The following is a 21,872-nucleotide window of genomic DNA, read 5'->3' as shown; positions in this document are numbered from 1 at the left end:
AGCTACGTAAGTTTCGATGTTAAGAGCTTCGCCCCAAAAGACTGACTGCAATGAAGAAAAAAAAAACATTTATTTTGTGAAAATCGATTTAATAAAAGTTGAAAATAAAATTAACATAAGTCTTAAAATGTTACAAAAGGAGAGGATTCAGACAAGCAAACACAATTCATCTCGTAAAAAATTGTATTTCTCACTATTTTACTACATTTTTTATTTTTCAATATTTAATTTTACAGTTTTTAATTATACCCTTGAAATGAGTGAAAATGAAACTAGTTTTTGATAATGCGAATTAAAGGGTATATAATTGAATTATTATCTACAATACAGTGTGGTTTAAATAAAATGGAAGCAACTTTACACGAAAATTGAAAGTGACGCTAGATTCAAATTATGATTAAATTGTTGACTATGTAAAAGGAAGAATTACTATACAGGTGGTCTCACACACTATGAATATTGCTGAAACAAATTCTCAATCCAACTTTGACACTTGCTATCAGCTATGTATTTGAAGTTACTTATGTCATAGTGGATATTATTTATTTAGTCCCGTTTTTTTAAATCACCGTGACCGGATATAGTGTTAAGTCAGCATTACTACAACCTGTACGTTAACGTAATGCAAGATCTGTCTGAAAGTAAATAAAATGCAGATGTTTTTTGTTATTACTAAATTTTTATCAAAATTAAGTATAGACGATTTCAGGGGTGGTGTATGACTGGATTTTCTGTAATATTCTCATAACATCAACTTTTTGGAGGTTATAAAATCATTTTATGTCAAAAAGTATTTTGCCTACTATGAAATTAGTCTAATCCAACAAAAACAGTTGCCTCCAATTTAAATGATTCCCACTATATTTATGCATATTTGCAAGTTATATGGAATTATTTTTAAAGAAAAATGTTATCAAATGTACCTTCTCGAAATAAGGCACGATAATCTAAAAACACAGTAAATGCTGCAAATACATGGAATTTTCAGAAGCGACGCCAATTTTTATTTAACTATTTGTAGTATCTGTACAAAACCCATTTGATTGCAACAATAACCTTTTCGCATTACACACGCTTTAATTACTATATTGTGTCCAGGTTAACTTGATCAGTATGATGAATTACATTTCTGTTGAAAATCCTCTTTAAAAAAAAAACAATTTTCAGACAAAGCAACTGTTAACAAATGTCATAAATACTAATACTAAACAACACAAATCGAAAGTAGCGAATTATTCTCTAAATTTATTAGAGAATGGATCAAAGTGTATCATTACATTAAATTCCACAAAAATTGATTTTTGAAAAAAAAACAGTGGCTAGTATACTCAATGACTAAATCAAAATAGTTCAAGAAACTAACACAAACTTGATTTTGCATACTTGTCTTGATTTAAATTAAGCTTGAAAGACAATTGCTGTTATTAACGGATTGCTCCATGCACAGAAAAATTTATTTATCTTGAAAAAATTCGTAAAAAAATTTTAAGCCATTGATTAGAAAAATATTACATTTTAAGTGGTACCTAAATCTTTCTAAATTAACAGGTTTTTTGGTTCACCATAGAACAACTAGAATATTTGGAAAATCTTATCAAAATACTGCCTCATGTAAAATTGCAGTTGCTTTTTCTGTACAGATTTAAAGAAAAAAAGAAACTAACTTGCGCCTTGAATATTTCAGAAAAAGTAAAAAGACTATTCCAAAATCCAGGTAAAATGAAATACTCGTACTCGAAAACAAATTTCAACATGTAAAAAAAGCACATAATTAGTTTCCATTAGTCATTTTATCAATAGTTGTACATAAATACTACTTGCTGTATATAAAATAACAGGTATGTAAATACAAAGTAATGACCTGTGGGCCAATGAGCTGTCAAAATATGTTTACTTCTAAATAATCACTAGTAAAAAATTATCTGTGCCTCACTGTGTCAAACCAGGTGTTAGAAATAATGTAATTAACAAATAAGAAATATTTGTCTATTCATGAAAAATCCATCTATTTGTCCATAATCTATAAATTCACCTGCAACTAGTTTCACTACAGCAACAGTCAACTGATTCCAAAAATTTTATTATTAATGAATGAATGATGAATTACTAATTTTGTTTGATAGAGGAATGCTGTGTAGCTTTATGACTATCAGCTGCCAACAAAATGAAAACTCGACCAATATTGTATAAAGGATCTGAAGTAAAAAAATTCCGTACTTCTGGATGAAGAAAAAGAAATATCTGAATCTTAAAACAAAGTCATTGAAATATTTCATTTTTTTATCCCCAACCTATTTATGTAAAACTATATTTTTAGTTATGATACCATCAAGATTAAACATACATATCATCTTATTTTGATCTACTTTGCATGTTGATACTAGGATAATGCCTAAAATTAATACTTTAGTTAGCAAGATAAACAAGATGTGGTCTCATTGATTTTCAGAAAAAAATTCAATAAGTTTTAGTTATTTTATTTTCATTCTAGTAGTCTTACATTTAGAATGTCGATTCTGGGAAGTAAACCCCTGTTAAAAATGTTTCTTCTAATAGTAGCAATCCACAATAATCCATTGGAAAATTTATCCAGTGCTCGAATTTGATTCTGTTGACAACAATGAGCTAATGTACTGGCAAGTATTGGTTCAAAATAATATGTTCAACACTTTTATGGATTTTTCAACTCAGTCGCGTTAAGAAACTTTAAGATGACCTACCATTAGGTCTTGGTCGACAATAATGTTCACATAAGAGGTATTTGAGTTAAATGCAGTTGAAAAGCAATTAGTTTAATTTACTGGTTCAAAACAATGTTTTTATCACCCCTTCAACTAAATCAGGTTGAAAAAAATTATGCTAATGTACTGGTGAGTTTCAGTCAGAAATGGTGCATCATTATTGGGGATCATTGATGTAAATGCAGTTGAAAAACGATGAGTTAATGTACTGATAAAAAACAATTAAGAAATGTTAAGCTAATGTACTGGTGAGTTCCAGTCAGTAATAATGTATCAACATGAGAGGTCTTTGAACTTTAGGCAGTTGATAAACACTGAGTTAATGTACAGGTACAGAGTAATGTGTTGACATTTTGCCAGTATTAGAATTTAATTCAATCCTTAAATTTAAATTAGTCGAGAAATACTAGTCAAATGCTACAACTTATTCAGAATGTTTGATAAAAAAAAACTTTCCTATATTGTATTTTTACATTAAATCTATGGTTAGTTAGGGAAATTTCCCAAAGATATGGCAATTTAATAAAGTGTTAAGCCTATTGGTGGACCTAGTATGTTTGTTCCCTTTGCATGTTTTGGTGATTATTAAAACATAATATTGGAATGTTGGGAACAATAAAACAAGATGGAAGTCAGAGATTAAAAAAATAGGAAGACTTGGCAAAATAGCCGAACCCTGTCAAGAATTGTATTGACTGGGTGCAAATGAAAATTATTATTGTAAACTGATGAAATCGTAAAAATTACAATCCAGAGTGTCTTCCAATGATCAAGGGATTTATTGAAATATCTATTTTATGTTGAAAATAATTTTCCATGAGAAGATACTTCATTGCAGATGTTTAAAAAATCTACATATTTCAACTAAATAGTATTGAATGAAATCTATTTGTACATAATTTTTGAAAATAATTAAATAAAAACACGTCCACTTGTCAGTTTGTACTGATTAAAGCCCAGGTCTCTCCAAAATGGTATAGTTCATAATTTCTCTATCACAACTTGTATTATGTAATACAGGATTAATACCAAAAATTAAACAGCTCTACAAAGACATAATTCAAATAACGAGAGTTTTCAGTCTAATCTGTAAAGGTACACAATATTTCCAATTATTGTAAATGACAGAACTAACAACTGGCATATTATACCATTCTAAAATGGTATCTTGATACCAATTCTCATTAAATTATAATACAAACACAGCCAATAAGTACAATCTGAGAAAAGAAAAATAATTATAAATAACTACCAAGAGAGAGAGAGAGAAAAAGGAAGAATGGCTTTTAGAATGGTTAACAAGGCGCAGATAAAACTGATTGAAGTAAATATATTTTTCAGCAAATTGTTCACAATTGGCACTAACGTTTCAAGTAACGGCTCCGATTTTTTTTTTAATATAATTCTCACTGTACACGCCCGTAAACTTTTTTTCTTACACACAAACTAGAGCAACTCGCGGCGACAACGTAGGCGCATGCGCAATATCTGTCACTCCGTCACAGACACTGAAACAAATGCGGTTAGCGACGGTTGTAGGTGTTTTGTCCTCGATTTGGAGGTCCGCCCCCTGAATTTCTGTTGTTGTAGGTATTGGTCCTGTTATTAGGACCTTGTGGGCCACCTACCCCGCCGTTGCTGTTTCTGTTCGGTCCTCCCGGACCTCCCATACCGCGTCTCTGACCACTGTTGTCCCCACGACCGCTCCTCTGGTCCCTGTTATCCATCGGGCGGCCGCCTCCATAAGAAGTACGATCCTTAGTTTTCTTCTCTTCAACGTTCAAAATTATGGAGTTTTTGTCCTCCTTTGAATAATAGATCGGCTAAAAATATTCATTTATCTAAATGAAAATTTTTACTAAGCCAAAATTTGGTTCTTACCTTTGCCTTTAAGCAATTTTCAACGCCTTGTTGAGTTTCGTAAGTAATGAAACCATAATTTGGTGGCGCTCTAGCACCAGGCCCTACTTTAGATGGTTTACTGTGAACTCTCAAATCCAAAATCTCACCAAATTCACTAAATATCTCACGAAGTTCTTCTTCTGTTGCAGTATGTGGTAAATTGCCCAAAAACAGTTGGTTGACATCATTGAAATTTTGACTTTGAGATCGTCTTCTATCATCTAAAATTTTAAATTAAAAATCATTTTAATCATTTCAAATTTTTTTACAATATATAACACAAACTTAGAATCAGCTGAAATAGACGGATTAGTTGCAGAGTATTGAAGATACTGAAAAAAAATAGATACATGAAAAAGAGAGCAGAAGACCCGAGAATGGAGGTAAATATGAAAAAAAGTATAAACATAGAGAGATAAACACTGAAACAGTGAACAGAATAAGAATAGTCAATTAAATATACTATGCCTTGGAAGAAATTCATAAGGATGGTAGTAAATCAGAAAAGAAAACACGGGGAAGACTTAATAATGAAATGACAAAGAATATGTGACCACTTTCGAATACCTGGGAGTCATTTTCAGAGAGGATGGAATATATACAGAAAGAGCAAACAGTAAGAAAAGCAAATTAAATACACTATGCTTTAAATAAGAAAATATTCTGGAATAAGGAAAAGGGCAAGACAAAAAATGGAAGTATATAACTCAATAACAGTATCTACATTAATATATGAAAATGAAACCTACTAACAGAAAGACACATAGTAGAATAATAGTGGCAGAGTTGAATCAACTGAGTAGCAGGAAAAACGATGAAGGACAGTATATTGAAATTTACATTGGTAGATTGGAATTAAGCTGGAAAGCGATTTTACAACGACTTTGAGATATTTCTGACAATATTTTCCAATACAGTACATCAAAAACCAAAGATGAGAGAAGACAACTCGTCTTGCACTATTTACAAAATAGAAGAGTGGAAATTTTAACATCGGCTTCTTAAGCTAGTGTCTGATTCTTTCAATTTTTGCCCTGCATACCAATAAAAAAAACAGTAATAATAATTATATAACATTGTTAAGGAAAAATCACCAGGAAAAATGGATAAAGTAAACCACATTCTTATATCAGTTACATTGCTGGAAAGATCAGCGACACAAATTGATTTAATCACAATACAATTGATTGTAACCTAATATTTATGAGTCTATTGTGTATAAACACTTTCTGCTCTTACCAAAATTGGCGTCATCGTTTCCACTCCTACCTCCAACAGTATTTCCTCTTCCTGAATCTTGTCTATTAGACATCCTTTGAGGCGGCTGATTCGGTCTCTGGTTGCCGCTAGTTGCATTGTTGCGATTAGTGACGCTGTTTGCATTAGCAGTGCGGGAACCAGTACCCTGGTACCCTATGTTAGCTTGCGGCGAAGCAGGACGAACCATGGATTGCGATCCTTGAGCAGTTGCAGTTTGAGATGGCGGTGAAACGTACGGCGAATTAGAACCAGATTTCAGAAGGTTCGCGTAAGTTTTTGGTTCGTTGGAAGCTATAAAAAATAAGGACTCAGGCAATTATCTCAACACCTAAATATAGTTAAATTATTACCAGATTCAGTAACATTAACGTCCTGTTCCTGTTCATTTTCCTGTGGTTCAGAGTAACTATTATCCAATGGTTCTTCGACCAATTCCTCCATGGGTGGCTGAGGCTCCTCAATGGGAGGTTGTTGGATAATTGGAGCTTGCACAATACCCTGTTGCATTGCTGGAAGTTGAGTAGCAATTGGTTGAGTTTGAGGAACAGTAACCAGGGAAGGAACAGGTCCTGAAACATACAAAATAATAAGGTATAAGTTTTACATTTTTGGTTACACAAAAAGTTTTATGAATTTATTAAGAAAGTTCAATTAAGTATGAACCAAAAGAAAAAATATTTTACCTTGCATGACGTTCATTTCTTCAGGATGAATAGATCCATTGACAGTCGGTGGTACTGGAGGATTGATTACATGCGGCGGTGGTGGCTGTTGATTATGATGGATTGGTACAGCAGGAATAGCAGCTGGTATTTGCGCGGCATTAGGATTGTAGTAAGGAGCAATTGCTGGTTGATTGATAGCAGCTTGATGTTCCACAATTGGTTGTCTAATACCAAATAAATATAAATATAGAATCCCAAACACAAAAAATTGATATTATATGACTGCCTATCTACAGTATGTCCCCTTATCACCAGGGGATTAAATGTAAAATAATAATAAACTATTCCTATTGACAATTTAAATTATAAGGCATTTGGTGTAAATTTTATAGAACAGTTACTATAGTAAATAGTCAGGTTGATATGAAAAAAATTAGATAAAAATACTATTTCAAATTCAAAGGGATGAGTGCCTGATGCAAAGGATTAGTAGATATTAAAAGCTGATACAAATGCTGGGATTGATTGATTAGTGCATGAAATAACAATCAAGTTTCATATAGAGCAAAAGTGGAAACAGTATAAATGATTAGAAAATTCGGTAGAATAAGGGTGTTTAGGTGTCAGTGAATAAGGACATACTTTAGTAGAACTGCTCAAAATGTTACTAGTTAAGAAACCCTAAAAAATAATTTGTTTTTCAAAAGATTCCTCTTTGAACTACAAAAATTAGGATCTATTTAAATTTTTTTGCCTTCCATTTGCTACGGTTAACGTAAATTTTTGGAAAGACTTACCCAGTCGAAACTTCCTCATCAGGTTCAGAATGGACACCATCATCGCATTCTTCGTCAGAGATAATTTCGTCCTGGTAGCGGAATATGTCATTATGGACATAAAACTTCTTAGGGGATTGTGCTGCCAAGACAAACGTCTGAGTGAAACGACGCATCGGTTGACCAGCATTAGACAGTTCTCCAGTCACTTGAACTACTACGCCATTACCAAGTGTAGCCTAAACATTTTTCATTATATAATGAAAAAATTATGAACGATGATTTATTATTAATTTCTAGCAACAAATGAAACCTGCTGTGAATCTATCTAATCCAAATTACTATATAACTATTGCAAATAGAAAACAAAAAATAAGTTTTATTTACCAGAATATATAAAGTATGGGAAAAAATTTTGCGCACCAATGTTATTGGACTGAGTTGAGATTTTGATTATATGGATAATTATAAATAAGAGTTTTAAAATAAACGAATAATTATTATAGAATATCAAAATTATTCCGTATGAATAAGCCGACACCAACCTAACCTCAAAATATTCATTTTAAATAGATTTACATTTATAACCATGAATCTGCAAAACGTAATTTCAATGAGTTGTTAAGATATAGAAATGTGTTAAGAAATCAATATATAAAGTTTTTCCAGGTTTTTCTTAACCTATTTATATTTTCTATCAAACTAAGAATGAGTGTGTCATATTCATTTATGACAAACATCATTTTGTTTGGTTTAAAATGTAAGTTTTCTTACGATATATATAAATGAATATATTTTTCTTTACATGACTTTGAGCGATAGAACTAAAATATGTTTTGAAAAAGAAAAAAATACATGTTATTAATGTACAAATACACAAGGTCTGTGAAACCCAGAAAAATTAAGAATCTATTAATATTTTATTGCACATATTCAAAACCTATTGAATTTTTCAAATAGATAACAATTATATTCTACATTGATAACGGTTATCAGAAAAGAAAAAAAAGCAGTAAAATTTTGCAACTAATCACGAAATTAAATGTATACAGTATTAAAAACAATTTTTCAGAACATAGGAATCTCGATGTAAAACCTTGAACTAACCGAGTGAATTTCAATACTGTCCCTATGGGATTCTCTTCCCACTTAACCAGAATATGGTGGGATTGTGTTTGTGATAATATGTCTTTCGATTCAAAACCAAAATTATTTTTTTATAAAAACTTATTGTTTATGGTTTCAGCATCCCTGATCACCAGATTTAACAACAATTAAATTTTGATTTAGTGTTACTAAAAAAATATTGCCACAGCTTTGACTCTTGAAGAATTTGAAAAACAGCTGCGAGATACAAGGTGTAGCAACCAAGTTCCAGTAATATAAGGTTTGTTCCAATCTGCTAGACAGGACCGTTCCTGAAACGATCATTGAAACGTTTAAATATTTTCAATGCAATCTCCAGCTATGCACGGTTCTTGAACAGTACTTGCTATCAACCAAGTATCGAAAATACCGTCCCGGAACACATAATCTCTATTGCGAGGATCATCACCGAGCTAAGGTTGCAACGAACCTATAGTGTTAACTCGGGAACTGGCAACACTGTATTTGTAAAAAACCCTCGAAAATCTTTCACAAATTACAGTTGGTGTATGAAGACAAGTGTATGCCAAAAACAAGCGGTATCGTTGATCATAAATGTGGTCCTGCCTGCAAACAGTGATTCGTCAGTTCTATGTTACTTTTTTGGAAAATCTGTTGAAGCGGTTTTTCCTTGTACGACCCAATCACTAGTACTAAAATTCCTCATCGATTGTGTCACAGCTTTTGCATTACAACAATGCTGCCTTTAGTCCAGATATTGTCCTCTGCGACTTTATTTATTATCAAGGATGCTGTGACTCACTGGAGCAACGTTAGGATCATTATGTGAAGTGAAATTAAGATACAATTTTGTGTGTCTTTATTGGCCTGTATTTTTGTATTGATTGCCACATCTGACAATATTGGATAATGTTCAACTGATTATTTTAACCTTTCTTACAACGAAATTTTTTGTTTTTTTTTTTCTATTTGTTTAATAAGAAGATTCTAGTGAGACCTAGTGAGTTGGAATACGTCAAGGACGAACTTTTCATCCCGGCGAAAGAAAAGTAGGGCATATTTTCTCCATAGATGCGTAACGACGTATTATTTTTTTGTCCGGGTCAAATATTAAAATGAGTACACTGGTTCAAAGTTTTTTCGATGAGGACAAGTTAAAACTTGCCATTACCGGCTGATTTGTTTACCATCTTCAACTTTGAATGTAGTTTGGTCCCGCAAAAACCTAACCTAATCAAAACATATTTTTGTGAAGTTCGTATACGAAGTATTTTCGTTCTCGCAAACTGAGACATGTAAGTTTCAAAATGGGTAAAAGCAAGAAACTATGGGTTGAAAATTTACATTTATATTAAGTCTTTGTAGACTAGGATAAAGTAACCGTACCATAACGGCCGAATTAAAAATATCCCGACACACTGTGGATTACAATGTGGAAAAATAAACATCCATCAGAAGCTTTGGCAAGACGCAAGAACGTGTTGTGACATGTTGGATCAGTAAACGTGATCGACGACACGAGTCCCGAATTCAGATCAACTAATATTGTGATCTGCCTTTGAGTGCTTGTGCGCAGGTCAAAGGAAGAACGGATATTAGATCAATGTGTAATCTCAACTCTAAAACACGGCGGAGGTTCGGTGATGGTTTGAGGATGTTTTGGAGGAAGGGTGACTGGAGACTTGAATTGAATTGAAGGGATTTTGAAGAAAGCTACAAAAAAATATTAAAGAAAAATGTAATACGTTTAAGACTGCGCCTGATCGGACGAAAATTTCTCTTCCAGTTTGACAACGATACCAAGCTAGCTCTGCAAAGAGTATTTGAAGGAATTGGGAATGAAATATTTACTGAATGTAGTGATTTGGTTATCACAGTCGCCCGATCTCAAACTGATTGAGTTGTGGGATAAATTGGACAGAGGAGTCATAAAGCAGTGTTCAACTTCCACTTCAAATTCTTGGAATGTCCTGAAAAACGATTAGAACCAAATAAGTGACGATTATTTATCGAAATTGTTACAGAGAATGCCAAAATTTTTCATACATTTGAGAGTGTCGATCTAATGATTAATTTTATCTTCTACCAACAACTGAATAACAATTTTAAACATCAAATTTTTTTTGGAATCGCGCACCAAACCGATGAAAATAATTTCTGAATAATTTCGCGACATTCTTAAAATGATCGGTCGGGACAAACCTTATCGCAAAATATTTTGGAATAGCGTATGTACAGTTATCTAATATTATAACCTTGTAATAAATAAGTTTGATACCATCTTTACATATCTGTTGATAATAAAAATGTAAACATGAAATTCGTACATTACTGTGAAATCATATGTTATTCAATCATCAAATCCACGATAACGGTCAAAACAATTAAGATTAGTTCTGCCCATTTATATATCCCTAGTTTTAAAAACAAATTTTTGTTCAACTTCCCGTATGCATCCATGGAACTTTCACCTTGAAAGAGAACATATATTCAAGAATGGATTTTTACCTGCGTTTTAAACGAGGAGTCTGAAAACGGGGCGTTTCTAAGGAAGATGTGAATGCTACCTTTTAGTAATCAGTTTTAAGATCTGTTATTTATAATCTGTGTTAACGAAAAAATAATACTTACAGAAGAAAAATAACAAAAGTTTTCACAAAATTAATTCTAATTCACTGGTTTTGTTTGGGTAAATATTACCTGGAAGTCCTACCAACTTATTGAATTGAGGGGATGTTTAAAAGATAATCTTCATTACACTTGATGTATACAATAGAGGGCAAATTTCGTCTCCTTAAAGTTATCAACTTGTAAAAGATCGTTACTCATCGACAGAAAAAACAGTAACTGGCAGAGCATTTCTTGGAATGCGTTCATAGTCGAATAAAAAGGTTTCGACCTTTTTACCCTACCCCAGTTGTTGTTACTTTTTACTGTTGAACATAGAAGAAATCGCCTTTAGACGTGCCAAGGAAAAATTGTGTTTAATCAGGAATTATTCACGGTTCTGTTTCTACTAAATGTATTTTGTCATTAGATCATTCCTGCTAGCGACCAAAACCAACCATTCCTTCATTTGTGCAGCAAACAAACTGTCAAACCTTCATATTGAAGATCTACAACTGGATTATATTGACCAAAGAAATCGAAATGGTTCGACAAAAGTACCCAATAAATCGGCTGGTTTGACCACCAATTGGTTGTTAAACCAAAAGTGACTAGAACCAAAACATATATGGCACTAAATCAACAAGGAACTTATCAACTGAGCTTTATTTTGTACTGCGCTGCACGTTGTCTTGCTGCAAGTAAAGTGGCGAAAATATGACTTTCCGATACATACTAAATTGAAATTTTGGAAACCCTTTGTGGTCCAGTCAAGTTGCTGAAGACGATAACTTGGTTATCGAAACGTCCGTCAGACGGCGGAAATGTGAGGGTTGGTGTAGTGGTAGTGCAAACAGTGTGTCTTTAACTTGATAGAAAAAAATTTTTGCTCACCTGAGAATCAACCTGAGTAATCTTAGCATGACAATCTCGAAAGTTAAGTTGTTGAATTTTCTGGTGAATTTGTTTTTGGCCGATGACAGGGCTGCTCTCGCGATTTGGAGGATCTAATCCTCCATGAATGAACGAAGATTGATGATTGTAAAATCTGGAAAAAAATAAGTGGGTATATAAAAATGTATTTCTAATGACAAAACGAAAAAACAATTTTTAATTTAATTGAATTTCTTAAATAATTCTATTAATGTTACTAAAAATATTCATGAAATCTAAAGATATGTCGAAATTTTTATAATTGCTAAATATTTTCGCAAAAAACCCTTTTATCTACCTAGATGTGATGAGAGCAATGGCTGATTTACAGATTTGCAGTCTCTACTGACCTTTGAAATTCTATACCTCATTTCACAATTATTTACATTAAATAATTTAGAGAATGATGGGTATGTTTAACATTAAGGGGGTAATCCGGTCTAGAAATTTGAGAAAAAAATCGATTTTTTTGCAAATTTTCAAAGCTTAGACCTTTAAGAATATGCCCTTGAACGGATTTTTAAAAATTCGCATTATTTCCAGAAATACAGTAAATTTTGTGACGTAGCGTCTAAGCCGGCCGTCTAATAGTTTTGTTCTTGGAAGCTGCATTGCAGAAATAGTTCAGGAAGTGTACACTAAAACTTCCTTTGTAGCAGAGCCAGCGCTAGTGTCGCTGTTCTTAGCAGCAGTGCAAGACAGAACTAAATTGTTTTCCATTATTGTTAATACTACAAGGCCCGAATCACATCAAATAACCTCAAATACAACAATCAACAAATGCTTTTTTAGCTAAAACGGTAGGGAATTATGTTAAAAAAAAATGACGTCCTTTAATGATTTTTCGAAAAACAAATACCATATATTTTGTTTTAGAACAGTTAATGGCGTTTAAAAGGCATTGCAGTCCATTCAAGTCGTTACACAGTACAACTGTATCGTATCTATACTTTTATCTACTCTTCTCAATATAAGAATGTTTAAGTTTAAGAAATTTTCTATTTTCGGAAAGTCGGAAGTAGTGTGGTGCTAAATCTGGCGAATAGGACGGACGTGGACAAGCAGAAATATATTCAACTCGCAAATTAATAGCGATTAGTGACGCGTTGTTATGATGAAAAAGGACGGACGTTTTCAAGATTTTTTTCTTCGTACAGTTTCGCTAATTATTATTTGTTTTTCAAGTAGAGATACTCACTTCCACTTTTAATTGGTTCATACTATTTCTAAACAGTTATTATACTCAATAATTATATTCAAAAAATATAATGTATATATAGAAACCAACTGGTAAACTAAAAAAAAAATTATCAACTTGTTTATCGAACAAAGGGTATGAGTAAGTTATTCAAAATATCTAATAGAATGATATTATCTTATCTTTATTGACTGCGGATAAGTAAATGAGTAATAGATAGAGAAATAGGCGATATGCTGGACGGAATTAAAAACTATCGGAAATTAAATTGATTAAATTTTCGATTTCAGCGCATTGCTACAGTGTGTAACAAAAACTTGACCAGTCTAATATAACTATGTAAATATTTTGAAATGTGTTTTTAAATGTTCTTAATTTTAGGTCTAGGTAATTTTAAATCGACAAATCTTTGTTTTCCCCGCAACCCTTTTACTTTAAATGAGTCCTTCTGAGTCATTGAGTCACAGTAGCCAAAAACTATATGTAACTTTTTTTAGAACTTTTTATGAGCTTCATTTTTCATTTGATCAGATGTGTTTCAATTTTTTGTGTAATATATTATTTAATTAAATGCTGCATTCCTTTTTGTATCGTTCATACACTGAAATTTTTATATTATAATAGCAATAAAATATTTTTTAATATGAAATTGAGTAGAAGTTTTAATAAATAATAAAAAATAAGTTAAAGGTTATATAATAGTCATAGCACAATGTATAAAAAATGACTAATCGTGTATTAATACTGCATTCAAACTTTTTATTGTTAAAATGGTTATGATAACATGTAGACGTTAATGTGAAATATTTACGATTCTGTTAAAAAATTCAACTAACAGGTGTCCACCGTAAAGGTATACTAATTTGTTTGTTTATAATTTTTGATTAAATGAAAGTTAATGGATCTCATTTTGAGCACATTTTTCATTACATTACACGCCGTATTCCATGAACTTAATCACGAATATTTTGTTTGAATTGCTCCAGCGTTTCTGGTTTGTTTGCATAAACCTTGCTTTTCATATATCCCTACAAAAAGTAGTCCGGAGCAGTCAAATCAGGCGACCGTGGAGGCCAATCAACATCAGCATTTCTTGAAATAACTTGTTATGGAAAGAGGTCTCTCAGTAATTTCATTGTAATCTCGGCTGTATGCGATGTGACACCGTCTTGTTGATATCACATGTTAATCAATCCCAAAGCATGCAGTTGTGGCGTTAAAGTTTTCAATCATTGCACATCAGACTGTCACTTTTAATGGATGCAAATGTGACTGATGAATAATTTGAGGGTTTTCCATTGCCCAGAACCGACTATCCTCTTTATTCACATATCCATTCAAATGGAAATGTGCCTCGTCACTCATTATGATTTTTTCATGAAAATCGGGGTTGTCATGGGCGAGCTGTAACATCCAATTGCATATGTAAGGCGGCGTAAATGGTCTTCTGGAGAAGCTCTTGTATCAACTGAATCTTAAATGGAAACAAAACCAAATCCTTGTGCAAAATTGTTCTTTGAAGACCAAGCTCCTGACCACGGCGTCGAATTGAGGTTGATGGATTGTTTTAAACACTTTCTTGAGCAACAGTCTCTTCGAAATAATTCACTACACGATAAAGAGTGCGTCTTGTTGGCACGTTGTTTCTCCCAAAAATTTCACATAACTTTCTCATCGTCATAGTAATCGATGAGTGATTTAACGATTAAAACACGTTGGTTTACAGAATATTTTTCCATAATGAATTTTCCACGTCTCTACTTTAAGATGGCCAAATATGAACAACACTAATGTTTACCAAAATTGCGGTAAAACAAATTACAGCGAACACCTTGTATAACACCATTAATTGTAGAGTGATTGATATTGTGGTATGAGGTCTTATATGCCAATCAGATTGTACGTTTTCCATGTAAAAAATTTATAAAAAGAATGGGATATGGAAGAAGAGAATCGTTTTATAAAACAAAAATTGAAATGCAAAAAAAACAAACATCAAGTTTTTGACTGATTCAAAATCACAATTTAGAAAAATAAACTGCCTCATCGTTAACGCTATGGGTATGCTATCAAAATTTTTTAAATGAAGCTTGAACGAAAGAAACAGTTTCCATAATCATAAAGAGAAAATTCTAAATTAAAGTTAGACTTACTAAAAGAAATATCAAACCCAGTATTTGATTTATATGCTTCATTTTCTAATATATAGTGTTGGAACTTCAAGAATTTGGTACAAGTATTTTACTTTGGTATAAACTAGAAGACAATCTGATTGCGTTTAATACAGCAAAAGCTCAGGCTGCTATTTTTACAAGGAAGGCTGACACTGCAGCTCAGGATTTGGATATAAAGATAACCAAAACTATCGCTTGTTATTTATTGAGGTTAGGAGCAGTATTCATGTGGCAGAAGTAGCTAAGGCAGGCTTGAAAATACTTTGAGTCCCCTTTAAGACCAAAATAAAAGTTATATACATTTATTGTTATCTAGAACTACTGGAATACTCTGAAATCGTTCTAAAAGAGAATATGCAAGGGTCTTGGATTAGCTATTGAAGGAGCGAATGATTAAAGTGAATAGAAGAAATTAGAATTTATGAGAACCACAAAATTTCGAGTTGAAATTTATAAATTTTCATTTCTACCATGACAAAAAGAAAAGTATACACAAAAATTTTGGAACATTCACTTTGAAATAATAAGTTTGGAAAGAATAGTTTATAAAATTTATACAATACGAGATTTGGCTATTAAATAACGAATCTGATTACGAAAAAGGGTTTCATTATAAAAATTATTCGAATGCTCCCCTTTCCTTGTCGCACATCTTTCCATTTGTTTTTTCCATTGATCGAATATGTGCTGGAAGTCTTCTTTGGTGAGTGCCTTTAGGAGCTCTGCTGTTTCCTCTACAGTTTCCATCGACTCAATGTGAAAGCAGATATTTTTCCAACCTTCCTAGGAAATCTAAGCAGACCCGTTGACGCCAGAGCTTTTGGTCAGGAGTCAGATTTTTTGGCACCAACTTTTGACATGTGTAGTTCATCGTGTAAAATTTTTCTAACCGTTTCTTTATCGGCGTTTACAGCCTCGGCAATCATCCAGCCTCATTCGATGATCTGCACGCACAATTTTGTTGATTTTGGTCACTCATTCCGGAGTTGAAACATTCAAAGGCGACCTAGGCTCTGGCCATCCTCAGTGCCCTCTCGGTCCTCACTAAAGCGGTTACACTAATCAAAAACACGCGCACGAGATAGAGAATTGTCCCCATAAGACTTATGCAACAATTTACAGCACTCTGTTGGGAGTTTTTTCAATTTAACGAGAAATTTGAGATTGATACGTCGCCTCTGTTTTGCGTCACGAGAAAGAAACACGTTCGTTTTAAACCGGTACTGCACAAATATTATAATAGTGACAGAAACGAGTTTTGGGACATGCATAAACAAGATATTTTGCCGGGCGCCCTCTAGGTGCGCAGTCTCGTTATTTAATAGTCAGACCTGGTATATGATGAATATGATGATTAATATTCGTTATTTATGATTAGATAGAATAGAAAGTATTTCAAATTTTAGCACTCAAATTATACATACTAGTCATGACACACTTATCGTAATAGATTTCCAAATAAAGTAATGAGATAAATCCTTTTAAAATGAGTTTGTTTTTCAAACAAATATGGTAATTGAGTTTTCCGAGCAAAATACCAGATTAATGGAATTCAAATGATTAAAAAAAGATTCCTAAAATAAAAGTGGTAATTTTCAGAAAACATTTTAACAACTCGAGGAGTTTGTATGTTTAAATGAGCAAGATAATTCAAGTGTTTCTAAATTCATGTTACAAATTTCAGGAGATAATTGCTCTTATGAAATTAAGATGGGTCTTTCCTATAACAAATTTTTTTTAATCCACCCTTTTCCGAGATATCACCCTTAAAAGGCGCTTACTAAAACTGAATTTTAATTTTTTTTAAATTTCAATAAAGCCAAAGAACTAACTACGGGTATTTTCTGTTCCTGTTCCTGTTACATTTTACGGGGGTGAAATTAGCAACTGATGAAGTTTTATAGAATAAAATTATAACTTAAAATCCTCGTTCTATTTGAAAATTTTTTTAATTTTAAATTTTTTTTCACAAAACCAATAACTGCAAAGAAAAATAAACACCATAATTCAGTAGAAAACAGTAAAGATATAAAATATAATAAAATTAATAATGAATGCTCCAAAGTAAGGGTTGCTAATTCGACCCCCGTAACAGGAATATTGAAAAAATACCTGTAGTTAGTTTTCTGCATTGCACCTAAAACAACCACCTTTTAAGGGTGATATCTCGGAAAGGAGTAGGCTACGGAAATTTTCTTGTAGGAAAGACCCATTTTAATTACATACTAATAATCAATTAATTCTCAAAATGTTTCGAAAATAATATAATCTACATAAATTTATTATTACGAAAAGTGTGCTAACAAGATATTGCATACTGAACGAAGGTAGTGATCTAATGTATAGAAGAAAATCTACAACTCCCTTAACAAAACCTTTAAATAATCAATCTTATGATCTAAAAAGAATGGGACACAATCTGAACTAAATTTGAATCACTAGTCCACATTATATTCCAAATCCACACAATCTAAGAGAATTCAAGTTGCAATAAATACCTTACAATATATATACCACTCAATGGAAATAGAAATCCATTGTTTAATAAGTATACAAAGTACAGCATGGATGGAATGCCTAATTTTTTTAACTAACAAGAGATTTCGAGTATACTGGTAAGTTTATGGTTGGGTTTGTTTATGTTAATAATATTGTGTTCACTTAAGTGGACTGTAAATGACACTGATTGCTCATACTTAAATTTTAATTATAACATAACAAGAATAATAAAAAGGTACAAAAATTGCTAGTACATGTTCACACATTTACATATTAAAAACTAATGTTCCCGGAGTTAACGAGAACCGTCAACTCGACTCTTGCCACACTTTGGCATTCAGTTTCGTCAAAATTTATCTGCACTAAGAAAATGTTAAGAAGATATTTTGGTATAGGGAATTTCAGTGCTATATGAAGACACTAGTTTTGTACAAGCAGTGGCAAAGCTAGGAATGTGCGAAGTGAAAATGCAGACTTTATGACCAATGATATAAGCTCATTTAATCATTCATTTTATGCACTAAAAAGAATGGAGTTGTAAGTTAAACTGTTATAGTTACAATCAGAGGATTCAAAGACTACAATCATAGGAACCAAATGGATGCTGATGCAACTTTACCCGCATCTAGGTACATTAGTACATCTCTGTGTACTATCTGCAAAAGTTACACTCAATTCCAGGAAAGTGTTATGTTAGTAGGATGGATTTCATTTTCTATTGAAAAGTTACTTTTTTGCAGATGAAACATTTTGCACATGGGAATTTTCCTATTAGTTTCACCATTATTATTGTTGTTGTATTTAATGAAAAATATTTAGGATTAATTCTTATTTGTTTGTAAAACTTATAAAAATACGACTGAACCAACATTCAGAAAGTTGAATCAAGAACTTGGACAGTTGCTTAGAATTTCAAATATAACTGTCCATTATTCATAAAAGATTAAAAAATTATATCAAGTTAAGAACTTAATTAAATGCTAAAAAAATTTTTTTCTCCAATAAATGTACTGATATATGAAATTATTAAGTTTTCTTACATGAATTTATTATTAAGAAAATACAAATTGATTTTAATCTTCCGATCTTAGTTCATTCTTATTTTAATCTGTGAAACTCCACCTAAGGAGACAATTGATTACCGAGAATAACTATTAGTAAACAATCCCAACCCATCTCCCCATCTCAACGAATTATTGGGAAAATTAGGGAATTAAGCGGCCTACAAAAAAGGTCTGATTTCAAATAACAAATAATTAAATAATAGACATAATTACATCAAAAATATTAACAGTGCTTCTGACTACATTGAAATCAGTTGTCAACGCTTTCATTCAAATCATACTATAACTATAATATACTATATATATATATATACTATATATATATATATATATATATATATATATATATATATATATATATATATATATATATACTATATATACTATAACTATAAGTTTTTCTCAATAAATTTGGCAAGTGAAAATGAGAAAATCATAAATAATATGTTGTTTTATGTTTTTGAGACATTTTTTTGTAGAAAACTATAAAATATTGTGAAAATCATCAATGTATTATTTTAGGTTTATCTTTAACTGTGAATAACTTTTGACCAAGTTGAAAGGGAAAAATTATTTCAGTCCTTTTTTGTAGGCTGTTCAATTTCCTACAAAATGCTTTAAAAAAAATGGATGGGAAAATGGGAAATCAAAAATCACAATGCGGTACTTCTAAATATTGGTATTAAGAGCTCGAACTTTACCAGAATTTTTTTTTCGTCATCTTGGAAGATATTTTCGTAGTACCTAAAAATGTTTTTGACCCACCCTAACCCCTATACATGCAATTGAGGAGCATCAAAACATGCATTTAGTTTTACTTAATCTATTTTACATATATCAATTTTTGCAAAAGAAAAACAAATAAAGACATTTTAAATCTCTAATATGATTTGAAATATGTTCTTAGTACATGTGTTTTGAAAATTATCACATATAGTTCATTTTAACTATTCGTGAGTTAGAACTATTCGTATACAACCCTCAATTGAGATTATTAATTCTATCAATAAATCAAATTATTTGTCAATATTTATATTAAAAAATGTGACATGTCTGGTAGAACATACCAAAAAAATATCATTTACAATGTAAGTATATTGACTCTGTATATTATTATAATTAAAGCAAACTAATATACATGTAATAAAATGTAGACATTGAAAAATTCTTTCTTCTGACTCTACTAAATGTATCTAAAAATCTTTTCAATTATTTTAAAAAGGCACTACACTTATAAGCTATAACTTACCTGTGAAGATGGGTGGGTGCCTTGTTCAGCAATGTGTAGTACTGCCTCACGAATTCTCTTCCTACACTTTGGGGTGATGGGGGAGCCTCCATTACCATTCCTAACGATTTACTGGGACTAAAAATGCTGTCGAATAAACAATAATCTGCAAACTATTACAAAAATATCGCAGATGTTAACGTTTCATGTTCGTAGATACATATTAATTTTAAATATTAATCAAATCGATTGTTTAACAAGAAAAATGAATTTGAAGTTAGCAAATAACAAAGAAATTTTCGTAAATCAACATGAGGTATATAAATGGCATGCACATTAAACAAAAAGTGTGTAGTACCGAAATCTTTGATACAAAACAAATATCTACCGTACTTAATGCTCCAAGCGGAATATTATTAATTCCGAAAAGTATTTTTGATATTTATCTCGATCACGATTGGACATTCCTGTCCATGTCGAAATAAAAACCGGCGTGGAATAGTCTACAACCCGTTAGTAAAAAATTCATTTGCTTACCTTTGCAGATTGCACAAGTAGACAGAAAAAATACTACAGCAAAATTACTTTGATATAAAGAAATTTGGGCTTATTTTTATAAAAAATGTACTGTTTTCAGACTACGCCACAGAAGCAAAGTACACGGGTGTAAACTTCATAAAATTGGCAAGTAGAGAGTGGAGTTGGTAGTCGGGTATGGTTGGTTTCTATTTTATCCGCATAGAATTCAGCGCCATCCAAGGCCGTATCGGAATCTAGAACTCAAAGTATTTCCGGTTTGTGGCACACGGGTAGCGGAAACATGATAGAAAACGAGGGAATTTTGAATATTCGCGGGATATTCATAAGTTCATTTTCTCTATTTTATTAACTTTCTATTTACACAGAAGTCTCACCTAGTAGATTTTCATAAATTGTGTAATAGTTTAATTCAATTTAGATAATAAACTAAATAAAATCTTGGGTGTAGTATATTTACAAAATGTATTATTGGTTGCATACCATTTGTAAATGTAATAAAAATTTATAAAAGCACTTAAAGACTATTATGTATAAATATTGCTGCTTATTCGAAATACCTACTCTATCTAGTATTCCTTTGAAATTATTTTGAGAAACAAACACAAGGAATCGTCTCCCGAAAGGGAAAAATCAAACACAACGTACTAATCTGTAAATTTTCTATTGTCTCGTAAACACTCGACTTTAGTTCTCAACGTGACAGATGTCTTATAATTCACATTTTATTTAATGTCATTACGTTATATCATGACGATATCTGTTTTAAGGAGAATTTAGTTGTAGTTACGTTAATTTCTTTTAAACATGTATAATTGGTTGCATATAATTTGTTATTTTACACTGTGAGTAATAGATAAATGTGTATATGTCATATTTATCTTTGAGATATTTGAGTTGGATTTCATTAATGTAGTGTTAAGTATCTTTTGATAGATATATCTAGAAAGTAATATTAGTTTCAACTTGTCAGGGACAATGTTACATTAACGTGAAGCGTCCGTGTATGTGTATTGAAAATATTTTTTTTCCATCCTATATTGTAAACAACGCTTTCTGACACTGTTTTGAGGGCCGTAAGTAACAATAAGCAAAAAGTATGGAGAGTAGAGGTAAGGAAGAATAATAGAGGAACTTTTTCAAAGAAAATATCAATATTCAAATTCATTCAAAAATAAAAT

The 21,872-nt window shown here is 31.7% G+C and overlaps 1 protein-coding gene across 3 annotated transcripts; it reads right to left on the bottom strand.

Annotated features, from left to right (window-relative positions):
* Positions 1-68: 68 nt before the first annotated feature.
* LOC130449813 (ras GTPase-activating protein-binding protein 2) lies at positions 69-20,899 on the bottom strand. Of its 3 annotated transcripts, none has more exons than XM_056787836.1 (9): positions 20,692-20,899; positions 20,176-20,327; positions 11,953-12,106; positions 7,366-7,583; positions 6,587-6,792; positions 6,254-6,472; positions 5,883-6,194; positions 4,623-4,864; positions 69-4,564 (listed from the first exon to the last, which is right to left on the bottom strand). In XM_056787836.1, exons 2-9 carry the CDS (start codon positions 20,271-20,273, stop codon positions 4,265-4,267), a joined length of 1,749 nt encoding a protein of 582 aa, XP_056643814.1. In that variant the 5' UTR covers positions 20,274-20,327; positions 20,692-20,899; the 3' UTR covers positions 69-4,264. The 3 variants fall into 3 exon arrangements, with proteins under 3 accessions (XP_056643814.1, XP_056643812.1, XP_056643813.1); XM_056787834.1 differs by having other exon boundaries at positions 20,176-20,301; positions 20,692-20,876; XM_056787835.1 differs by having other exon boundaries at positions 20,176-20,292; positions 20,692-20,876.
* Between the last annotated feature and the right edge of the window lie 973 nt (positions 20,900-21,872).

The sequence above is a fragment of the Diorhabda sublineata genome, chromosome 10, assembly GCF_026230105.1.
Source record: "Diorhabda sublineata isolate icDioSubl1.1 chromosome 10, icDioSubl1.1, whole genome shotgun sequence".
NCBI lineage: Eukaryota > Metazoa > Arthropoda > Insecta > Coleoptera > Chrysomelidae > Diorhabda > Diorhabda sublineata.
Note: the sequence above shows the minus strand (reverse complement) of the source record. Positions and strands in the feature narration are given on the sequence as shown.

What these genes read in the sequence shown, in the direction of transcription:
- LOC130449813 (XM_056787836.1), bottom strand. Translation starts at nt 20,273, where the DNA reads ATGGTAATGGAGGCTCCCCCATCACCCCAAAGTGTAGGAAGAGAATTC. An exon ending in CGTTAATGTTACTGAATCTG is followed by an intron (nt 6,195 to 6,253) that starts GTAATAATTTAA and finishes TATTTTTTATAG; the next exon opens with CTTCCAACGAACCAAAAACT. An exon ending in AAAATTGCTTAAAGGCAAAG is followed by an intron (nt 4,565 to 4,622) that starts GTAAGAACCAAA and finishes GAATATTTTTAG; the next exon opens with CCGATCTATTATTCAAAGGA.